The sequence below is a fragment of the Dendrobates tinctorius genome, unplaced genomic scaffold (assembly GCF_039654945.1).
Source record: "Dendrobates tinctorius isolate UK_male_01 unplaced genomic scaffold, ASM3965494v1 ptg000083l, whole genome shotgun sequence".
Lineage (NCBI taxonomy): Eukaryota > Metazoa > Chordata > Amphibia > Anura > Dendrobatidae > Dendrobates > Dendrobates tinctorius.
Window position 1 is genome coordinate 25,650,505 of NW_027361751.1, and position 23,513 is coordinate 25,674,017.

Sequence of the window (23,513 nt, forward strand, 5' to 3'; positions counted from 1 at the left end):
CCCTGACCAACCCTAACCCTAACCCTGACCCTAACCCTTAACAAAACCATACTTAACCCTAATCCTGACCCTAACCCTGACCCTAACCCTTAACCAAACCATACTTAACCCTAACCCTGACCCAAACCCCAACCCTAACCCTGACCCTGACCCTAACCCTAACCCTAAACCCCCTTAACTAACCCTAACTCTAACCCAAACCCCTAAATTCCATGGTTAAAAAAAAAAAACGCATATGCAAAAAAACGCATACATGAGCATGCCAGTGCGCACATATGCGCATCCATAGGCTATAATGGCCATTTTTAGCGCAAAACGTGCGCATATGTGCGCATGCGCTTTTTTGCAGGGCCAAAAAATGCAACATGCTGCGTCTGGAAAATACCAACGCACACCCCAAAAAAACGCAGCGCATGAAAATCGCATACATGTGCTTACAAGCGCGCAGGTATGCGCACCCATGTTAAATATAGGGGAAAAAACGCATGCGCAGGTATGCGTTTTTTTCCAGCGCTAAAAAACGCAAATGTGAAACCAGCCTTACAGAGTTTCTCATCTGTATAGTACAACAGTTGCGTTTAGCCAATCTGTTCAATTGACCAACTACTCATCCAGGACATGCAGCGGCACAGCGATTGTCCCCCTATGCTACACTACAAGGACCCCTGCATGATAAGCGTCCTCAATGTCAATATGGACAACGATGTACAGAAATTTCTAATAAAAACAAAACACCAACACAACCCACAATCATTAAAACTTACCCTAAATGGTTTCCCGTAAATAGATTCCCCTCCTGTACCCGTGCCAGTCGGATCGCCTCCTTGCACTATGAATTCGGGGACAACTCTGTGAAATATTGTATTATCGTAATATCCTAAAAAAACACAAACATAAAAATCATCTAATCCGGTTTTATTATAATAAAAAAAAATGGTATATGACGACGCACAGGCTATTAAAGGGAGGCTGCTGTAAGGGTAGAAAAAGTAACAATTATCCTTTGGGTTCTTCAGATTTCACAAGCACTAAGCAAGATTCACGTGACACTAAAATAAAGGTTTGGGCAGTTGCCTAGCAACACGTGACCCCGCCAGATCTCCGCACTACTTCAGGCCTCTTTGTATTCCTACTAATAGGAGCCACCAGGACTCTGCGTTGCCAAAGCTGTAGTGAGGATTTTTGAGATGCATCACATTTAATTTTTTAATTAGTTTGCATTAAAAAAAAGTGATCAACTACAGAGATCAGTCGGATCTAGTCTTTCAGAACTGAAAGCTGTGGCCCAATGTTTCCTGTGGGCTCACCAGAGCTGAAACTCCATCACATTTGACTTTCAGCACTAATTTTTTTTTGGGGAAAATGACGGAGCCTAATAGACCCAATTATATGTCTGCGAGGGTCTGTTAGGCACCATTGGAGTCCATTTTGTGACGTCATATGATCTGGCACTGGGCCTCTGTACGGGCCACGTAGTGAGACCCAGTTAGAGGTTAACCAGGAGTAGAAAGCCAGTTACGCCTTTATTCCTAGAGTCAGAGGCACTCGTGTGTGACTGGTTGTTTTTGGTATTGCCAGTCATGCCTGATCAAGACATTGAAGGTAATAAAAATAAACTAGGCACTCAACTTAAAGATTAATTTTTTGACTTTTTAATGTAGTCAAGGCAAAACGTTTCTGCCACATTTGGCATTTATCAATTACAAACTATACAGGAGTGTCAGGGACTCGTGGGAATCCTGTGTATATTTAGTGAGGCACGTCTCGGTATGGTCACTTTCACAAAAGTGTGGGGCATTAAAGAGGAAAAACCCCAATGGTAAATAAGCCATCTGGTCACCTCCACCACCCACACCAGGACCAAGGAGGGTGACTAGAGTAAGACAGACACACGAGTCTTATCCCTGGAGCCCCTCTGACCAGCTAGCTATGCTGCCTGACCCGGAGAACCAACCTTTCCCAAATACAGACAATGCAACAGACGTATAAGTGCACCTGGACAGACCTAGAGATTTTGGTGACTGCGAAGGCAGGTAACGTACTAGGACCCATAATTAAGACACATACAGATGTGACAAAGGATCAAGCACGGGCCATGAATGATCAATCTGCACTGTCTGGGGAGATGTACTGTGAAGCACTGAAACAATCAGAGCAGTCTGACACAGCAAGAAGGCGAGAGTATAGAGATGTACTTTGGGCGGTTACAGTGGGCAGATATGGGGTACAGTGCTAGGAACCCTCTAGATGTTAAAATACTGATAAATGTGGTCATTGTACAGACAGCCAGACCTGAATGGAGAAACAATGACCCCAAAGACCTTTTACAAGTAGCTAAAGGAGGTGAACAGACGAGGACAAAGCGACCAGTCATGTATGGTGGAGAACAAGGAAAACAGTGGAGACACAGTAAGGCTATGTGCACACGCTGCGGATTTGTATCTGCAGAACCGCAGGTAAAATGACCTGCGGTTTTACCTGCGGATTGGCCTGCGGTTTATCACCTATACAATGGAGGAGATGGTAAACCGCAGCAGAATTCGCAGAAAAGAAGTGACATGTCATTTCTTTCTGCGGATTCAAAACCGCTTTTCCGCAGTTAAAAATCCACAGCATGTGCACAGCAGATTGTAAATCCCACAGGATAACATGCTACTGTACACTGCCTGCGGAACTGCTGCAGATCCCCAGCGGATCCGCAGCAAAAACCGCAGTGTGTGCACATAGCATTAGGGACCTGATGACCTAGCAATTGTGGGGAAAACGGACATTACGCCAAACACTGTAAAAACCCTAAAAAGGAGACGGAGCAGACTGGTTTTCCACCTCCTTTACCTTTGGACTAGGAAACTGGTAAACCAGTGACAAATGTGGGCCCTGTTTTTGTTTCCTCAGGACCTGTTCCTAGTCTGATTACGACCATAACATAACAGGGGCGAACCAGGCAGACTTTTTTTGATTGACAATGTGGTGAAAAAGACCAATGTTATTACTCAGCAGAAATAGACACAATGATCAGAGGGTCTCCTGCGGGTATACGCGCTGTAGGGGCTGCTGCATTAGCATTACTACTAGGAAAGGCATGCGAGACCCCGCTATTCCTTTAAGAATTTACTCCCTACATGACATCCATGCCATACACAATTCCTGAGTAGATTATCCTCAAAAGATGTAATGTCCTGAATCCAGCCACCCTCCTGCCCGTGGATGCAGGAACAGGGGAATTGGTGACAATATTAGCAAATGAGGAAGAGCTTTGACATGACGCACGGCCATGACTGCATAGAACTGATGAGTCAGGAGACAGTGAGTTTTGCACATGTTCATGAAAAACCTGTCCCTAATGCAGATTTTGGGCTATTTGTAGATGGCTCCAGATACCACCAAGATGGGCGACTCTACACTGGACATGCAGTATGATCCTCAAATGAGGCAATCCACTCCTCACATGTCAGCACTGCAGGAGGCAGAGATGGAGGCATTCGCTGAGGCGTGTAGAGCTGCTGCAGGTAAAGTCGCTAACATTTACACAGATTCGAACTATGGATGTGGACTATCCCATGATTATGGCCCTTTCTGGAGGAGCAGAGCGTTCCTTACATCAGCTGGTAAGCCCATTAAAAATGCAGAGCTGGTGTAACAATTAATGGAGGCATTGATGTTACCAGTCCAGGTTGGCATAATCAAGGTGAAAGCACACGCAAAAGGTGGCTCCCTGGAGGTAGGGGCAACAGAAGAGCGGACGAGGTTACTAAAGTAGCAGCAAGGCGGCCTAGGGAGCAGTGGACGGTGGCAGGGAGTCATCGTATTCCAGGCACACTGAGCCTAGATGTCCTGAAATCCCTCCAGCAACAGGCTGCCCAAACAGAGAAGGATCCTTGGGGAAGAATGGGGATTGAGCCGAAAAGTATGGGAGAATAGGAATAAATTGTGTTACCAAAGTCCCTGTTCCAAATAACGGCACAAACAACACATAGCCCCACTCACGCCTCAAAGAGTCACATGTGTACCATGGTAAATGCCTTCTGGATTGATCCTGGTTTCAATTATGCGGCCGCGAAACTCGTGCAGTCCTGCCTCATTTGTGAACAACAGACCCATGGAAAAAGAGTAAAAGTCACTAAGAAAGCGAAACCACGGTCTGCAGATTGAGTACATGCAGCTACCCCAGGTAGGAGTGTATGAATACGTCCTGTATGTGTAGAGCTCTTCTCTGGTTGGCCGGAAGCCTATACGGTAAAATGCCCAAATGCTAAAACAACTGCAGACAAACTGATGAAAGAACTGATCTGCAGGTATGGTGTCCCAAAAACCATAGAAAGTAACGGGTACACACTTCACGGGAGAAATAATGAAGGAAATTATGCAGGCCCTAGGAATAGAACAAGCATTCCATACCCAATATCAGCCACAAAGTAGTGGGAAAGTGGAAAGGTGAAATGGGACATTTAAACTAAACATTCAAAAGGACATGGCGGACACAGGGAAGATCTGGGTAGAGACGAGTGTTGATCTCTTGCACTCTTTTCAGTCACACACACTCCAAATAGAAAGACAGGCTTGTCTCCTTTTGAAGTCTGTTTGGTAGTGCACCAAAGACTGGTCTGTACTTTGCACAGGTGCTACAAATGCAACACCGTGCTAGGACAGCCTACGTCCAGGCCTTCCACAAAAGACTTAATGTGGTGCATAAACGTGTTCTCATCCATTCCAGATCCTAATGCCAGCGTAGACATGAATCAGCTGAATCCAGGTGTTTGGGTGGTCATATACCGACACGTGAGGAGCCTAAATCCTCGCTTTGATGGCCCGTTCCAAGTCCAGCTGACCACATCCACCTTAGTGAAACTTGAGGAAAGGCCCACCAGGATCCACAACAGTCACTGCAAAAAGGTCACTTCACCGGCAGAATGACTGTTCTACTAATCACCTTGCTGGAAGGAGCAGGATTATTGCACCCTACAGAGACACAGGATAAACTTATAAATATGGACTGGGACAACTAATTTATTCAACATCATGCTTTTCTTATAAAGGACATGGAAGGAGAAAAGCCAAAAGGACTATTGGATCTGCACACACAGCCCAGTATCTGCAAGGACTATGCTGTATGTAGCCTTACCTCTGGAGCCATGGAAGCCATTAACACCTTGCTGCATACACAATGGTCTGAAGCTAAGTTTTGTGGAACAGACGTGCCCTGTGATGTGCTGCCTCATTGACTATAGGCGGACGGGTCACTAATTCTTGGTTTCAGTCAAATATAAGATGACCCAAGAGACTCCTGGTGGACATAGTACAGACTTGCATACAGATTTTATTGTTTTGTTTATTGCTCTATGTAGCCGTAAAAATTCGGAACCATCCGTAGTGTATTATAGACCCGGATAGTCACTGCTGACGGGGGACGTGGGTGTCTCCACTAAGGGTGGATGGGCAAAGCAGATAGGAAGCCCCCTTATGGGTACTAGACCCATGAGACAGTATCTCCTTTGTGGACACCAACTAACCGTGTGGCAGAGTAGAAGGGTTAATGCTTTTCCTGTCTGTTTTACATTTTGTTTTTTTATTACCCAGCCTTATAGTCTCAGTCAAGGATTTCAAACGTCTTATCTCAGATGTAATGTCTTTAAAAATTCTACAAAAACATGTTATGGGTATATGATAAATGAAGTCACCATGACCTGGGTAAGGCTGAGTGCAGACGGACTTTTTAGCCCTGCGGATTTTTCAGCGCAGAATGGAAGAAATCCGCAGGTCAAATGACCTGCATTTTTCCTGCGGATTTCTTCCATTTTTCCTGCGGTTTTCTTGCGTTTTTTGTGCGGTTTTCCACTGCGGTTTTCCCCCTGCGGAATTGGTGACAGGGGAGATGGAAAACCGCACAAACAAGTAACATGCTGCGGATTTTGTACCGCAGGAAAACCGAGCGGAAAAATCCGCAGCGTCTGCACAGCGGTTTTTTTTTTCATTGATTTTAAGGCTACTGTACATCACAATGCGGATATGCAGCGTTTCTGTGCGGTAAAATCCGCTGCGGATCCGCTGCAAATCTGCATCGTGTGCACACAGCCTAACAGGGGGGCTACATTGAGTTCCATGATTTGTAAATGGTATAAGTAGCAATGTTCTTAGTGTGAATAAACAGAAAACCAGGGCTGTGGAGTCGGAGTTAGTTTTGGTTGGAGTCGGAGTCGGTAGAAATGTACCGACTCCAGCTTTAAAAAAAATGTATTAATATTTCATAATTGAACTTTCATATGAATTTGATAAATGTTATTCAAATATATATGTTCTATCAAACTATGAACAACAGTGATAAGCAGTTCTGCTGGAGATAGAGACATTTCTTACTTCTTGTGTGTCACTGTTCTCCACTGCCCTTATCTAATCTTATACTTGGTTAACCTCATGCTGCCCCAACCCCCCTACTTACAATGTATGAAACTGAAAGTGAAAATGTGTTGCAAATTCTTAGTAGTAAAGCTCCTGCTCTAGACTAGATCATACTAGGTGTGCGTCTTCCAAGCATCTCACAGCTGCCTGCTACTCAGAAGAGGAAGACTGTAAGAAGTATTATCCTTTCAACAAACTTTGCATCAGTTAACTGAGAGTACATGAGGAATAATAACAGTATTACTGACCACTATATCAGTTGTACGACCTGGCAATAATTTTGTACAATTGTTTTTAGGAAAAACAATTGTCATTTGGATTGTGAATGCAGAATTAAAAACCTGAGAATGTCAAAGAAGCATCACATTAAATCAGCTGTATTTGAACATTTCACCATCACTCAAGATAGAAAACATTATGTCTGTCAGTGTATGACAAATGATCCAGACGAAAACAAATGCTGTGAAGCCAAGATGAGTGCATATTCAGGCAAAGATAAAAATGCTCCTACCAGAGCTTCTAATCTAAAGAGACATTTACAGCGCTTTCACCCAGAAGTACTGAAAGCAGTGGATGAGAAAGACTGCATCCAAACCAATGAACCAGTGCCCAGCTCTTCCAGCCAAACAAAGGAGCAGAGAACTTTGCAGCCATCAGTTGCAAGATATTTTGTCAGTGACAAAGTTACTGTGACAATGACAGTAGATACATTTAAAAAACAGATCATAGAGCTTGTTGTAAAGGATAGTGTGCCTATTTCATTATTTTCACGACCAGCTTTTATGTGTCTGAATGGGGAAATGGCCCGCAAGCTTGGTGTTTCTCTGGAGAGAGAGAGAGTATTAGAAAATTAGTAATCGAAGAAGCTTTTAAACAAAAGGAAGAACTTAAAAAAACTCTCAAGGGACGCTTTCTGTTTCATAAAATGGATGCCTGCACACGTCACAGAGTGAACTATTTTGCCATCAATGTCCGATTTGTTTGTGACAAAAATGAAGTAGTTACCAAGACATTGGCAGTAAAAGACACCAAAGCTCATCACACCAGTGAGTTTCTCCAGGTCTTGGTGGAAAAGGTTCTGTAAGACTATGAACTCAAAGAAGAGCAAGTTCTTTCTGTCGTAACTGACAATGCTTCAAATATGATAAGTACTATTAAGCTAATGAATGAGAGTAATGATGGTGACCAGCAGCTAGAAGAACATTCTGGGTCCACAGACACAGAAATGTTTGAAATAGAGGAACACAGTATTGTAACTGAGGAGCAAACTGAAGTTGCTTCAGATGAACAGCAACATGATAGTTTAGATGATCTTGTTGAAACTGTGTCAATATGTTCTTTCATTCATCACATGTGCTGTGTTGTGCATACGCTACAGCTGGCTATAAGAGACAGTCTGCAAGAAGGACATGCTGCTGCACTGATTGGCAAGGTGAGAAAATTGGCTACTGTTGCCAGAACCCCTAAAGTTGACTCAATTTTGAAGAGACGTGCTGGAAAAGGGGCAATTATTGATCAAGCCACACGATCGGGCAGTACTTACTTAATGATTCAGTGCTTGGTTGAACTGAAAACCTTTCTTGTAGACATGGCTAACCCTCAACTGACGCTAAATGAAAATCAGTGGAATCAGGTGACTGAGCTGGAAAAATTGCTAGAGCACCCATTTACAGTGACTAAAAAATTACAAACAGAGGACTTAACTCCAGGTATTTTCTTAAAGGAGTGGAAGAACCTGATGTTTCGCCTGTCCCAAAAGGAGGGTTAATTGCAAGTGGCATTGCTACATCAATGAAACGGAGAGAGGAGCTACTATTACAAAATAACATTCTTTTGGCAGCTGTTTATGTAGACCCAATGCATCGGATTCTTCTAGATGATCAACAGCTAAGTAAAGGAAAAGAAGCTCTGTTTGAAATAGCAGTAAGGATGAAAGGGTTGCAGAACAGTCAGGAGGAACAAGAAGAATTTGGTCGTCCTGCCACATCTTCACCCTCATCATCAACTGATGAAGAATTTAATTTCGAAAAATATTTGGATCACAAGGACCGTGCAAAGCGTTCCCGCATAGAAGAGTCATCCCCATCAAGGAACACAGCCAGTACATTTCAGCAGAATTTTTCATGTGCACTAAAAGAAATTGAGAAATTTGACCGTTCATCAAAAACAACAGTGCAACAAGCGATTCCTCTGTATCCTGACATTGTCAGAGATGTTGCCCGAGTGGTTACTGCTTTGCCACCAACACAAGTTAGTGTAGAGACTCTGCTCTCAAAATAATTAGATCAGATTTGAGGGCATCCATGAAGGAGGATCCGACAGAGGCAATACTTTTTCTGAGGACAAATTTATAGATTTCTTCTTATTAACTGCATAAAAGTGTTTATTGCATATTTACTTACAGTTTAGAAAAGTTTATAAAAGTTATTTGCTATATTCTAATTGTATTCTAATAAATGTAGTTTTTGCTCTAAGTGGTCTGATTACTTATATGATGGTGAGAAACTGAATAAGCACGATGTTTAATATTTTACAACAGTAAATTTGTTGTTATGAATTGGCCATTTATGAAGGAGTCGGAGTCGGAGCCTGATAAAATCAAGGAGTCGGAGTCGCAACTGTGGCTTACCGACTCCACAGCCCTGCAGAAAACATTATGTTCTCAATAAGTGTGCATGCTTTTCTCCACGCACTCGTTATTTCAGGGCCTAATCTCTTAATTCAGCTTCACTGGTGATCTGGCATATCTGACTTTGGGTCAGTACAAAGACAGCTACAACAATGGTGTCCAAAACATTCCTTTCAGTACAGGAATAGTTGAGTGTTAACCAGATAGAGTCCACATCTCATGTTCTCCTCATTGTACGACCAGTGTGCAGAATAATAATGGGATTCCAAATGATCACACATTTCATACCTAATGTCACGACACAGCTACCGAGTGACCCTGGACCAGGGGCTCCTTCCTTGTCCCTAACAATAGGGGGTGCCCTAACTCGCCCTATTCCGCAGGATACTTCTGAAGGTGAAGATGCCGGTGCCTCCACCCTTGCCTTATGTCCTGAGGTAGCCCTCTGTCTCTTCTCTTCCCCACCCAGGGAAGAGGTGGCACTACTGTGCACCGTAGTACCCCAACCCGACAAACATGGGTTAACAGAAAACTCCAGGCATACAAAATCTTCACTCACAGAGGTATGCACTGGGCGTGGAGGTAGGGGAATAAACCAAAATAGAGAAGGATAGGGAATTACCACACATACAAACCAAGCAACAGTCACAGATAACTCATCTCCCACCGTTAGCCAGGAAGCAAATGCTTGCTCTGACAAGGAATTGTAACAGAGCCCAGATTATAAAGGGGAAAGGAGTGGCTAACCGAGATCAGCTTTGAGAACAGGGGTTTCCAACATGGCCGATTAACCCTTGCTCTGCCAGAAGTAAACACATTTAAAATGAGGGAGAAGTGCTTGTTCTCAGCGCCGGCGTAATCAGATGCTGCGGTCTTCTGGCTCCACACTGTCCCAACATGGGAACTCGAACATATTATTCGAGCATGTCGAAGACACTCGGTTAGCACCCGAGCACTCGGATAACACCTTATCCAAGCATGTTCACTCTTCAGTGGTCTACATTGCATCCACATATTCCACCATTGTTCTTACCTTCCAAACACAGCTGAACAAAGTTTCTACAAGCTTTAGGGGTTTCTTTTGACCATAATTCAATGTCAATCTCTCCTGCGGTTGTTTTCAGTAGAACCTACAATACAGGAATTATAAATGGTGTGAAAATGTATGATCACCTGAGCCAGGTATGGGGGGGGGGGGGGGGCAAAGCAGTCGCTCCATGAGAATTCAGATAATCGGTAATAAATATGCTGCACAGCGCAAATCTATATGTAAAACTTGGGCAGAATAGTACTTGCTATCAGAGACGTTATCAGTCACCCATATGGGAAACAATCTGTATATTCACAAGACAACATAGCAGTCCACAGGTTCTAAACAAGACCGACTGACATCTGGGGAGTTTACTGGCCATGTAATCAAAATTTTAATGTTTTGTTCCCTGAGCCACTTAGTTACCACTGGTGTCTTGTGACATAATTTCCATCATACTGGATAAAACGTTGTTCATCACCATATTTCTCCTGGATCGTTGGGAGAAGTTCTTCTTGGAGGACGTTTAGATCCCATTATTTATTCATTGCAGTGTTCTTAGGCAAAATTATGAGTGAGCCCCCTACAGGGATAAGAAGCCCCCCACACATGAATGGTCTCAGGATGCTCCAGACACAGGACTCATGGTCGTGTTCACCTTTTCTTCTACGGACAAATCTTTATTCAGATGTCCCAGACAGTCCAAAGGGGGCTTCATCAGAGAAAATAACATTGCCCCAGTCCTCTGCTGTCCAGTCCATGCACTTCATGTAGAATCTCAGTCTTTCCTTGATGTTTTCTTGGAGAAAAGTGGCTTTTTGCTTTCCTTTTTGACATCAGGCTGCCATCCATGGAGGGGGCTGACTTAAACTTTTTCCTAAGAACACAGGAAAGAATAAGAGAAACTTCTCCCAACCATCCAGAAGCAATTTGGTGTTGAGCAATGCTTTTTCATGATGGAGAGCATGTCGCAATGCAGAAGTGACTAAGTGGCTGAGACACCAAACACTGACATTTTTGGTGCATGGCCAGGAATCTCCCCAGACCGCAATCCTAGTGACAACCTATGGAATAGGCTGCAACGTCTAAGAGTAAAACACACCTGCATGCAATCGTACAGACAGGCTCCGATTCCTGCTGCTTGTGGAGCAGGCATCTAATGAGATTCCCTTGTCCGGACTTAAAGTACAAGTCTGCAGTCACCTGCAGACTTGTGAATCCCCACATCACGCACTGCACACGGTGAGGATTCTCCGGCATTGGGAATGGCAGTCATTTGACTGCAAGTATGTGATTGGCATACTCCCTGCCACACTTCAACTAGATGAGTGAAGCCTTGCTCAATGCAAGTGCACCGGGTGAGGTTGGACAAGTCTAGTCGAATTTTGGCCTGAAGTATGCAAATCACATACTTGAAGTCACATGACGGCCCGCTCCTGGACAGAGAATCCTCACAGTGCTCGCGATGTGAAGATTCACAAGTCTGCATTCACATAGAGTGACTGCAGACTTGGAGTTTAAAACCAAACAACCCTTCTAATGCCAGTCCCAATGGAGGTTCTAGGAGTCAGTGATATGAACAGAGCCAAAGGATTCAGGTCATCTTCTCACAGGTATCTAAATAAAATAGAGGACTGTGTGATCTGTGCTGCTCCAGGGTTTCATCCCTGAACCGATGAGGTTTTGTAAATGATGACATCACATAACTCCTGTGAATGTCACTCGTGATACGTCATCATCATCTCCTGGAGCATCAGGCTGTGCGCAGAGAGGGGTCATGTCAGGACCTCATCCATCAGGTTGTGTGCAGTAAGGGGCAAAGTCAGGACCCCATCCATCAGGTTGTGTGCTGCGAGGGGCCACGTCAGGACCCCATCCATCAGGTTGTGTGCTGCGAGGGGCCACGTCAGGACCCCATCCATCAGGTTGTGTGCTGCGAGGGGCCACGTCAGGACCCCATCCATCAGGTTGTGTGCTGCGAGGGGCCACGTCAGGACCCCATCCATCAGGTTGTGTGCTGCGAGGGGCCACGTCAGGACCCCATCCATCAGGTTGTGTGCTGCGAGGGGCCACGTCAGGACCCCATCCATCAGGTTGTGTGCTGCAAGGGGCAACGTCAGGACCCCATCCATCAGGTTGTGTGCTGCAAGGGGCGATGTCAGGACCCCATCCATCAGGTTGTGTGCTGCGAGGGGCGATGTCAGGACCCCATCCATCAGGTTGTGTGCTGCGAGGGGCGATGTCAGGAGCCCATCCATCAGGTCGTGTGCTGCGAGGGGCAACGTCAGGACCCTATCCATCAGGTTGTGTGCTGCGAGGGGCAACGTCAGGACCCCATCCATCAGGTTGTGTGCTGCGAGGGGCGACGTCAGGAGCCCATCCATCAGGTTGTGCGCTGCGAGGGGCGATGTCAGGACCCCATCCATCAGGTCGTGTGCTGCGAGGGGCGATGTCAGGAGCCCATCCATCAGGTCGTGCGCTGCGAGGGGCGATGTCAGGACCCCATCCATCAGGTCATGCGCTGCGAGGGGCGATGTCAGGACCCCATCCATCAGGTTGTGCGCTGCGAGGGGCAATGTCAGGACCCCATCCATCAGGTTGTGTGCTGCGAGGGGCGATGTCAGGACCCCATCCATCAGGTTGTGCGCTGCGAGGGGCAATGTCAGGAGCCCATCCATCAGGTTGTGTGCTGCGAGGGGCGATGTCAGGACCCCATCCATCAGGTCATGCGCTGCGAGGGGCGATGTCAGGAGCCCATCCATCAGGTTGTGCGCTGCGAGGGGCGATGTCAGGACCCCATCCATCAGGTTGTGTGCTGCGAGGGGCGATGTCAGGAGTATATCCATCAGGTTGTGTGCTGCGAGGGGCGATGTCAGGACCCCATCCATCAGGTTGTGTGCTGCGAGGGGCGATGTCAGGAGCCCATCCATCAGGTTGTGTGCTGCGAGGGGCGATGTCAGAAGTATATCCATCAGGTTGTGTGCTGCGAGGGGCGATGTCAGGACCCCATCCATCAGGTTGTGTGCTGCGAGGGGCGATGTCAGGAGCCCATCCATCAGGTCATGCGCTGCGAGGGGCGATGTCAGGAGCCCATCCATCAGGTCATGCGCTGCGAGGGGCGATGTCAGGAGCCCATCCATCAGGTCATGCGCTGCGAGGGGCGATGTCAGGAGCCCATCCATCAGGTCATGCGCTGCGAGGGGCGATGTCAGGAGCCCATCCATCAGGTTGTGCGCTGCGAGGGGCGATGTCAGGACCCCATCCATCAGGTTGTGCGCTGCGAGGTGCGATGTCAGGACCCCATCCATCAGGTTGTGTGCTGCGAGGGGCGATGTCAGGAGTATATCCATCAGGTTGTGTGCTGCGAGGGGCGATGTCAGGACCCCATCCATCAGGTTGTGTGCTGCGAGGGGCGATGTCAGGAGCCCATCCATCAGGTCATGCGCTGCGAGGGGCGATATCAGGAGCCCATCCATCAGGTCGTGCGCTGCGAGGGGCGATGTCAGGAGTATATCCATCAGGTTGTGTGCTGCGAGGGGCGATGTCAGGAGTATATCCATCAGGTTGTGTGCTGCGAGGGGCGATGTCAGGACCCCATCCATCAGGTTGTGTGCTGCGAGGGGCGATGTCAGGAGCCCATCCATCAGGTCATGCGCTGCGAGGGGCGATGTCAGGAGCCCATCCATCAGGTCATGCGCTGCGAGGGGCGATGTCAGGAGCCCATCCATCAGGTCATGCGCTGCGAGGGGCGATGTCAGGACCCCAACCATTATGAGGACACATGGATATAATGGGGTCTCACTTCAGGATACACTGTTGGCTTCAACGGACACAAAGTGACCTTCCCTTTCCCCAGCTGCGTCACCGCGAAGCCAAACCAACCGCTCCCCCATGATATCACCTGGGAACCCCAAAATTATTTGTGAAACACTTTTAGATGGAATTGCCCAAATGCGGCCACTGTACCCTGGAGGGGGAGGGGTGACTGTGCTAATCCCCCCCGCGCAGTAATGGAGGCGCTAGTGTCACTCCTGCGCTCGTCACCCACCATCTCCCCACATGGTCTGCCCCGGGCTCCCCCGCACCTTGCCGTTAGTGGGAGGCTCCTGGATATAAATGTTGCTCATTTTCCTTCAGCGTCTTCAAAACAAACTAGCGCGTGCAGCCTGACACGGCGGGATGTACCACTTTGCAGGAAAGGGAGGGGTTACCTAACTCCTATATACGCCAGCGGACAACATAGAGATGAATCATAGATCAATGTCACGGTTTTTGCTTTAGTACAAAAACAAAGATAAAAGATATCATTGAAGAACAAAGCAGCAGAAACGTCATCCACAATGAGTAGTCCCCTATTTTTTGTTTTCGTGGACTAGTCCATTGTGCACCAGCTAATGTAACCCTCCGGAAACAGAGAGCGTGCATTTCGTTCCTCCGGACCTCCAGCTAGTAGCGAGTTCCTTCCTGCACAGGTGCGCGGTGTGGTGTGAGGCCGCCCGGCTCTATGGCTGCCCCAGGTGAGCGGTGACACGGCGGCGGCAGCTCGGTGCATTGGTCGCTGGTGAGTTCTGGCTCCCGTGCTCTCCGGCCGCTCACTCGGGGGATTACTGACAACTTTCTTGTTCCTCTTCATTAGTGTTGAGGCTTCTGTTACCCTAATGAAGGGAGACCACCACTGTGCAGGTCTGGCCCCTGGTGGGCCTCGGCCCCAGGACCCCACAGTGCTGCAGTCGGTATCACTACTTGTAACATAGGGATGGGAAGGCGCGGGATTCCTGTGTGAATTTGCTCAAGAATAATCAGTGATCTAGGGGTTCGTTCACATGGAAATCCTGTCCAGTGCTGATCAACTGCATGACTGATGTAGGGGCCATTCATTCACTAAACTCATGTATTTGGGGCTAAAAAAAATGTTGCACTGTTTTCCTCTGTGTTGTTCTGTCTATTGCTGCCTGCACAGTGAGTTAACTGAGAACCCGTCAGTGAGCTGACAATGGTAGTCTGGCACCTCACCGCTCTTTGATGACCACAGAACACATCAAAGTTAAATATGCAGGAAAACGACCAACCTGAAAATATTATTTTTTTCTAGCCCCATATACTTGCATTCCAAGGGAACCTGATATGTGCTGACCGATCCACTGTCAAGATGTATGGGACGCTGGCAGTATAATCTCAGCCAGGAGTGTTTGAGTCGGAAGTGGTGCTGTGATTCGGAGAGGAACATACTTTAAAAGCCGCCGGGAACAAAGTTGCACAGGGATCTAATGGGGCAGGTCTTTGAAGGCTTCTCCCTGCCCTCACCCATTGAGTGTTGGGCGTGCGTCTCTTGGGAGAAACCTGTCAGTCACTTGTAGCCACCGGGTACCCAACTTTTTGGGTAGAGTTACGTGCGACTCTGTCCCCAGCGGCTTTTAAAGTAACTCAGCAGTGTTTCAGAGTCAAACATACCTGGGTGAAATCATGTAATACTCAATTTTTTTTTTTTTACATTTTCAAAATTACAACAAGCAAAATGGACCGATGTAAAAGTTTGGGCACCCTTGGAGATTTTTGTGCTCAGATAACTTTGAGCAAGGTTTAAGACCTCAATTAGCCTGTTAAGGTTGATAGTGAACAAGCCATACCCTAGGAAAGGGCAGGTGATGAAAATTTCTCAGCCTTATAAAAACCCAGCCTCCTCTAATCTTGTGCCAAAAAACAGCAGACTTGGGTTCTTCTAAAGAGCTGCCTAGCACTCTGAAAATGGTGGAGGCCCAAAAAGCAGGAGAAGGCTATAAGAAAATAGTAAAGCGTTTCGGTTTCCCTTTCCTCAGTTTAAAATGTAATTAAGAAAACAGAAATAGTGAAGATCAAGATAAGGTCTGGAAGACCAAGCAAAATTTCAATGAGAGCTGCTCATAGGATTGCTAGAGAGGCAAATCAAAACCCCCTGCTTGACTGCAAAAGACCTTCAGAAAGATTTGGTGGACTCTGGAGTTGTTGAACACTGTTCTACTGTTCAGATACCTGCACAAATATGGTCTTTATGGAAGAGTCATCAGAAGAAAACTTATGCGTCTCCATCATAAAATTCTGCATCAGAAGTACGCAAAAGAACGTCTAAACAAGCTGATGCATTTTAGAAGCAAATCCTGTGGACCAATGAGGTTAAATTAAAACTCTTTGGTTGCAATGATCAAAGGTATGTGTGGAGAAAGAGGGCACAGAATTTCAAGAAAAGAACATCTCGCCAACCAATAAGGATGGGGTCACACTGCGTTAATGCAGTCCGTTTAACGGATTGCGTTACACCGCGGCATAACACGATGTAACGCAATCAGTTAACGCTGCCATTAACCCCCATTATCGGGCGCATCGCCAACGCGTGTCATAATCTGCATGCGCTCGCGATGTACTGTCATTCTGTGACGGACCCTCGGACGCGGGCTGCAGCACACCACCAGAAGACTGAAACACAGAAAAACACAGTAAAATATACATATAAAAATACTCTGCTGTAAAAAAAAGTAACAGTAAAGTCCTAGTAAAAAGATAACAAAGCAGGGTATTTGGTTGATACGTTTTTTGAAAAAAATGTATACTAAGTCGCTCTACCAAACGTCAAGGTATACCCATCTCAAAGCAGTCCCTATCTGATGTATTTAAAAACCTGATCATGTGTATAGTACCTATATGAGCAGGATTCAGACAGCATGAACTCCGGTGAACTCTGACGCTGGTCATAGCGATACACTGCGGGAGGATACACTGAAAGGAGGTATCACCGGGGGTCGGATAAAGCAATCACATTTCCCGATATGACTGTTATACATGCGAGATCGTTGTGGGATACTCGTTGTTAAATGGACTACGGCGGAAAGGTAAGTATATGTTGGTTTATTTCATTTTTGTTGCAGGAGATCAAGGGCGTCGGGAATTAGGTGTTTGGTGAGTCTGAATGTTTTTGTTTGTTTTACAATTGAACACAGTCGTCGGATGATGGGACTACTTCTGGCTCATGCTGTCACTGTTGTGTGTGACAGCAGACTTAGCCGGATAGGAGTAGTAGTCCAATCAGATGATGCCTGGTGTGATGCAGTGACCCCTGTGAAAGCTAGGTGGCACTGTATGGCCTTCCCAGGACAGGCATGCAGGCGTTTCCTTTATTGTGATGGGGAAATGATGAGCCGCAGGATTGTAAATGGCCGATATGTATCACAGGGTGGATGGCCCTGTGATGGAAGCTGGAATATCTATTGATCAGCAGAGCTATACTGCTGAGTGTTTGTTGCTGTGTATTGGGAAAGCTTCCAAGTGACTTGGTGAGATGGGTGGGACCAGTCGCCTACAAACCCACCCAGGGGTGTGTGTCTGAACGCCCAAAGTTAAGCCTGTGTGTGTGTGTGTGGCTGGGTGTGTTAAAAAGGACCTTCAGTGAGGTCATGACTATGTGATCCATACCTCACCTGTGGGTGTGGTTATGTACCATATAATGTGCCTGAGGTCTGGTCACATGGGAGAGAGTGCATTGACCTGATTGGTTCGTGTGGAAGGTCCTGGAAGGCCTAGGTGTTGGAAGGTATGCTGCCTTCCTGAATAGCACCCGGTGAGGTGTAAGTGTTGGACGGTCTCAGGAGAGGACGGATGTCCTGAATAGCACCCGCTGAGGACCTGGTGTGGCCGGTGTGTTGGGAGACCCGGGGAGTAGGGTCGGATCCCTGAATAGCACCTGATGAGGCCTGTGTGTTGGGAAATTCCAAAGTGGGGACGGACGTCCTCAGTAGCACACGACAGACCATGTGTGTTTGCAGAGTCAGTGACGGCACCGATGTCCTGAATAGCACCCCCTGAGGACCTGGTGTGGCCGGTGTGTTGGGAGACCCAGGGAGTAGGGTCGGATCCCTGAATAGCACCCGATGAGGCCTGTGTGTTGGACAATTCCAAAGTGGGGACGGACGTCCTCAGTAGCACACGACAGACCATGTGTGTTTGCAGAGTCAGTGACGGCACTGCATTGGGGGAGCTACCGTCCATCTGTGATTCTGGACTGTCAGGTGGCCTGGTGAGGAAGGCGTTGTCCGGAATGGTGATCCCAGTTCAGCAGCTTCCCTGAGAGAGAGGACTACCAAGGAGTCGGCAGCTGGAGCAGGAGCTCCTGCGAGATAACCCAGGATATGGGGATATAACTGTTGGTGCACGTGATGTTCTATTCTATGGACACTAGTGAACTGTTCGGCGTGCGGTCACCCACGGTAACTGGACAAAGAGGTCCAGCGTGTTTAGTGACAGCGTGTTAAAGCCACGTACCAAAGATTGTGATGGACTGTGTGTAAGCATGTGACGTGTAACATGTTACTCAGCGGTTTATGAAGGCATAATAAACTGCACTAGACTGTTTAAGTGGAAAGTGTTCCTGTGTGCATCAATATAGCAGCCAAGTGAGTGTTCCTCAACGCACTCAGTGAGCGCTACCTTACACTGGCTACACACACACAGACCCCCGCAGATTCTCCGCCCACCCGCTCTTCCTCCTTCCTTTCTGCAGCGTTTTTGGCATGCAAATCCACAGACCTTCTTACACCTGCGGATTAGCTGCGGATTTGACGGACTCAATGTAAGTCAATGGGTGCAGAAACGCTGCAGATCTGCAAAAAGAATTGACATGGTGTGGAAAATATAATGCTGCAAATAGATGCGGAATTTTCGCAGCATGTGCACAGCAATTCTGAATTCCCATTGATTAACATTGCTTCAGCTGCCCTTTGCTGATTAGGTGCAAATCCGCACTGAAAAAACGCTGCGGATCCGCAACGTGTGCACATTAGTATCCTAGAAATATCTGTCCTTGGGGTTATTGAGCAAGTACAAAAAAATCAAATTGAAAATGGCAGGCGTGGGGGGCGCCATTTTTAAATTGTTTTTTTTCTACTTGGTCAATAACACCAAGGACAGATATTTCTAGGACACTAAACATGTGATTGCGATTAATTTTTTTTTTTTTTTTTCTTCAGTTATGCAAACTAGGGGGCAGGTCAGTGAGGCATCAGTGACCTGTCAGAAGCCATACACCTGAATAACCTAATCAGAGCACCACATGAAGACCCCGCAGCACGGGCATATCATTAACAGAAAGCTAAAACTAAAAATTATCACCCACAAGACAGAATTCATCAACAAAGGTATCCTTGAAATCAGTATAACAGCGCCGACCTGACACTGACTGTAGGTTACTGTGCACAATCCTGTTGACAGGTTCCCTTTAAGCTAAACAAGCCAGACTTTTCCAACCTCCCATCATATGAGGCCTTCCATACCTTGTAATAATCTAGCTGCCGCCATTGCACTGAGTCTAATTCTGAATATCCTTTTTAAAATGTGGAGTCCAAAACTGGATCCCATTTTCTACATGTGGCCTCTCCAGTGATCTATAAAGGGGTAATAATACATTGGGATCGCTGGATTTTATCTCTTTTTATACACCCTAAAATCTTGCTTGCTTTTGCGTCTGCTGCTTGACATTGCGTACTGCTGCTCAGCTTACTTGTAACCAGAATACCCAAGTCCTTCTCCTGTTCTGTAGTCCTGAGTATACTCCCATTTAATGTATATGCAGCAATGGGATTACTCCATCCTAGGTGCATTACTCTACATTTATCTGCATTAAACCTCATTTGCCAAGTATTTGCCCATTCGCACATCTTATACAGATCGTTTTGCAATATTGTAAAATCGAGGTCAGATTTTACAGTCCTACATAGATTGGGGTTGTCGGCAAAGACTGACAATTTACTCTTAATCCCATCCACTAGGTCATTAATAAAGAGGTTAAAATGAATCGGTCCCAGTACAGATCCCTGCCGTACCCCACTGCTCCCAGTACAGATACCTGCCGTACCCCACTGCTCCCAGTACAGATCCCTGCCGTACCCCACTGCTCCCAGTGGGTCATTCCATATCAAGTGATCCAAAAATGAATATTTTTTTTTTTTACCTGACGTCTTTAGATTTTTTTTTTGTTTTTATGAAGAACAAGTTTAGTTAATTACAAATTAAAAGTTTTGAATTTTTTTCTTCATCAGTTAATTTTTTACAGACTTCTAAAGTTGTGAAAGAGTGAATTTTGGCCTGGTATGGCTTTACATTTTTTTATCATATCTTGGGCTAGAATTAAGATACAAAGGTGGGAGAGGCATCATTTTTCTCAGAACGGCAATGGCTTTCATTTGATATGTCATAAGACTGTTTCCTTACATTTTGTTTTTGTGAAATAAAATTCATAATTTTGATGCGCAATTGTGAAAAAAACGTATGTTTTAAAATGGTGAAAAAATGCATGTGCGTTACTTGTGTTCTTGTTTATATTTGTACAGGAATTCAACTTGGGACCTATCAAGTTTGTATTTTTTTTCTTAAGCCTTGAATCATCTGTTTTTAGGTTTGTGAGTTTATTCCTTTTTTCTTTTCAAATTACAGCGGATTGAACTCAACATTTATATGTAACAATAAAGAAACACAAAAAACAAATCCAGAAGTGCCAGAATAAATCCATCTTAATCATCATAACACAACTTGCTCAGCATTTTCAACCTGAATACATTGAACAAACCAAAAGAAAAAAGGTGTTCATATCCTCAAGGGTGATTTTCTAAGTGGTCTCATCCAAATTATATGTTAAAAACAAGATTAAAAGAACCAATATTATTACCACCTATTTATACATGTAACAATTCATCACTAAACATGTCATTTATGAAGTGTTTAAGAAGAATAGTACAGTAGTTAAATCCTCGTTCTATAAAATATGAACTAATCAAACAATTAATAGTACATTTTTAAACTGGCCTTTTATCATCAATTTGTCCCTTCTAGTGGGTGAAATGTAATCTGATCCATAAGCGCTTACTAGCAATGGCCATTTCCTTTTGTGTCAAAGAGTATGTGCGGCCGGTCATGGTGTTGGGCTCCACCTGAGTTAATATCTGAATTTTGTTAACTTTTAAAATGTCTGGTTTTCTTGGATACACAAAGGATAGCGCTGGGCCAGAAGTATGCAAAAAAGTCACTTCTACTTCTTCATTTTCACAATTTTTGGAGAGTACAGTAGCCAGCCACCAGTGCCGATCATATTCACAGGTCACATAACCAGTTATGTCATCCATTGCCAATCTTGTGCCGCCTTATATCACTTCACTGTCTTTGCTGAATGAAAAAATCCTTGTTTTTATTTCTGTTTCACTACATGGAATGACAGTGTGGTATTGCGGAGTCCCTTTGATGCGTTCTGCTTCCTGTAACCGATGCTTTAACAAACTCTCCTCCTCTTTGTAGCCCTGGTTTGTACAATACATGAACTGGATGTTAAGAATATTTTTCTCACTCCATTTGAAAAGTTGCATGGGTGTTAAGATTTGGTCTGAGTATGGCCTCTGTAGGCTAGCCCGGGCTGCAAGGCGTTTCACTGTGCCGCCTAAGCCATCACATACACCTTTGCCATGAGCAGTGGCAAAAAAGTGCCATTCAGCTTCCACTTCAAAGTCTTTCTTGTGATGGCATACATTTATAACGTTTTTCCTGTTTTTATACTGTGCAGAAGAGCCATCCGAGAAGTAGTAGACCTTGCTCAAACTTGGTAGGATGTCTGTTTTTATCACTGAAATCAATTTTTTTTGGAACAAATGAACAGCTATTGAATCGTGAAGTAAGCACTCAGATATCATAACTACTCTATTGGACTTTATTTCTACATTCTCATTGTAATAGATCGCAAAAGGGTGCACAGTTGCCTGTTCATTGTTCCAGTGAAATGACTGTGCTTCATCCTGAACAACAAAGGAATAGTTCTCTGAAAAGTCTAAGCTTATTACTGCCTTATGTTGTTTGATACTTTCTTTGAGGTGATTGTAGTAGTCACTGTTGTCGAGCTATAAATGAGAGTCCTTAAGAAACAATCAGCTGTTCACAAAAACATTCTACTAAAAGTTCTGCACTTTTAAAAACCGTGTCAAAAGTACATCTGTCAACAGCTATCCACTGTTTATAAGTTATATTATCTACCATAGCCTCTTCAAAATAATTTAATATTTTTTCTTTGAGAGCCAATACTGAAGGACATTTTTTGCAAATATTGAGGTAACAACTCCAACTCTTTTCTGGACACAATATTTGAGACAGACATACTTTGTAATCGCCAAGGTTGGACTCGCCAATCTGAATATCTTTCAGCTTACCCCCTTCAATCATGAGCTTAGTGTTCTGGTGTATTGTACATATGCATACTGAGTGTGTACCACTACCACCAGCCAGGACAATTCTTCGGTCGCAGGTCAGCAAATTTTAAAAATCCTATTTTGGCAGAAGTGGAATTTTTTTCTTTAACCCCTTCCTGACATCAGACGTACTATCCCGTCCATGGGACCCGGGCCCCTATGCCCATGGACGGGATAGTACATCTACTGCGATCAGCGGCGCCCACGTGGTGAGCGCCGCTGATCGCGGCCGGGTGTCAGCTGATTATCACAGCTGACACCCGGCACAATGTGTCAGGGGCGGTCACGGACCGCCCCCCAACACGTTAACCCCTTGCACACCGCGATCAAACATAATCGCGGTGTACTGGGGGTTAAAGGGAAGCATCGGCAGGGAGGGGGCTCCCTCCGTGCTTCCCTGAGCCCCCACGGCAGCGCAATGTGCAGCGCTGCTGCGGGGGGCTCCTTTCCTGCAGGCCCCCGAATCCAAGATGGCGACGGGGGCCTGCAGGAAGCTGGCTTCCTCAGTGCCTGCAAAGCACAGGCATGAGGAAGCCTTCTGCACTGCCTGTGACAGATCGCTGATCTGTCACAGTGATCTGTGATGTGACAGATCAGCGATCTGTCACAGGACAGTGATGTCCCACCTGGGACTATTTAATAAAGTTAAAAAAATAAAAAAGTGTTAAAATAAATTTTAAAAAATCGCCAAATAAATTAGGAAAAAAAAAAATATTCCCCCAAATAAATCCATTTTTTGGAAATAAAAAACAAAGTACACATATTAGGTATCGCCGCGTCCGTAACGACCCGCCCTATAAAACTGTCCCATTAGTTAACCCCTTTAGCGAACCCCTTAAAAAATAAAAATAAAAAACGAAGCAAAAAATGATTTATTATCATACCGCCAAACAAAAAGTGTAATAACGCGCGATCAAAAAGACGCATATAAATATCCATGGTACCGCTGAAGACGTCATCTTGTCCCGCAAAAATCGAGCCGCCATACAGCATCATCAGCTAAAAAATAAAAAAGTTATAGCTCGCAGAATAAAGCGATGCAAAAATAATTTTTATATAAAATAGTTTTCATTGCATAAAACCGAAAAAACATAAAAAAACGACCTAAATGAGGTATCGCTGTAACCGTACTGACCCGAAGAATAAAACCGCTTTATCAATTTTATCGCACGCGGAACGGTGTCAACGCACCCCCCCAAAAGAAATTCAT

At 45.5% G+C, this 23,513-nt stretch overlaps 2 protein-coding genes across 3 annotated transcripts in view; one reads left to right on the top strand and one right to left on the bottom strand.

The window, feature by feature from the left end:
- Nucleotides 1–14,321, bottom strand: part of CWC27 (CWC27 spliceosome associated cyclophilin) — a 252,501-nt gene extending 238,180 nt beyond the window's left edge. The window contains exons 1-3 of the mRNA XM_073584247.1: nt 14,141–14,321; nt 10,059–10,155; nt 765–877 (exon numbers count right to left, since the gene is read on the bottom strand). Of these exons, the coding sequence (XP_073440348.1) occupies nt 765–877; nt 10,059–10,155; nt 14,141–14,182 (252 nt within the window). The 5' untranslated portion in view covers nt 14,183–14,321. The remainder of the gene's footprint in view (nt 1–764; nt 878–10,058; nt 10,156–14,140) is intronic.
- A 90-nt stretch (nt 14,322–14,411) lies between these two features.
- Nucleotides 14,412–23,513, top strand: part of SREK1IP1 (SREK1 interacting protein 1) — a 90,627-nt gene continuing 81,525 nt past the window's right edge. For both annotated transcript variants that reach the window (XM_073584249.1, XM_073584250.1), the window contains exon 1: nt 14,412–14,572. In XM_073584249.1, the coding sequence (XP_073440350.1) occupies nt 14,560–14,572 (13 nt within the window). In that variant the 5' untranslated portion in view covers nt 14,412–14,559. The remainder of the gene's footprint in view (nt 14,573–23,513) is intronic.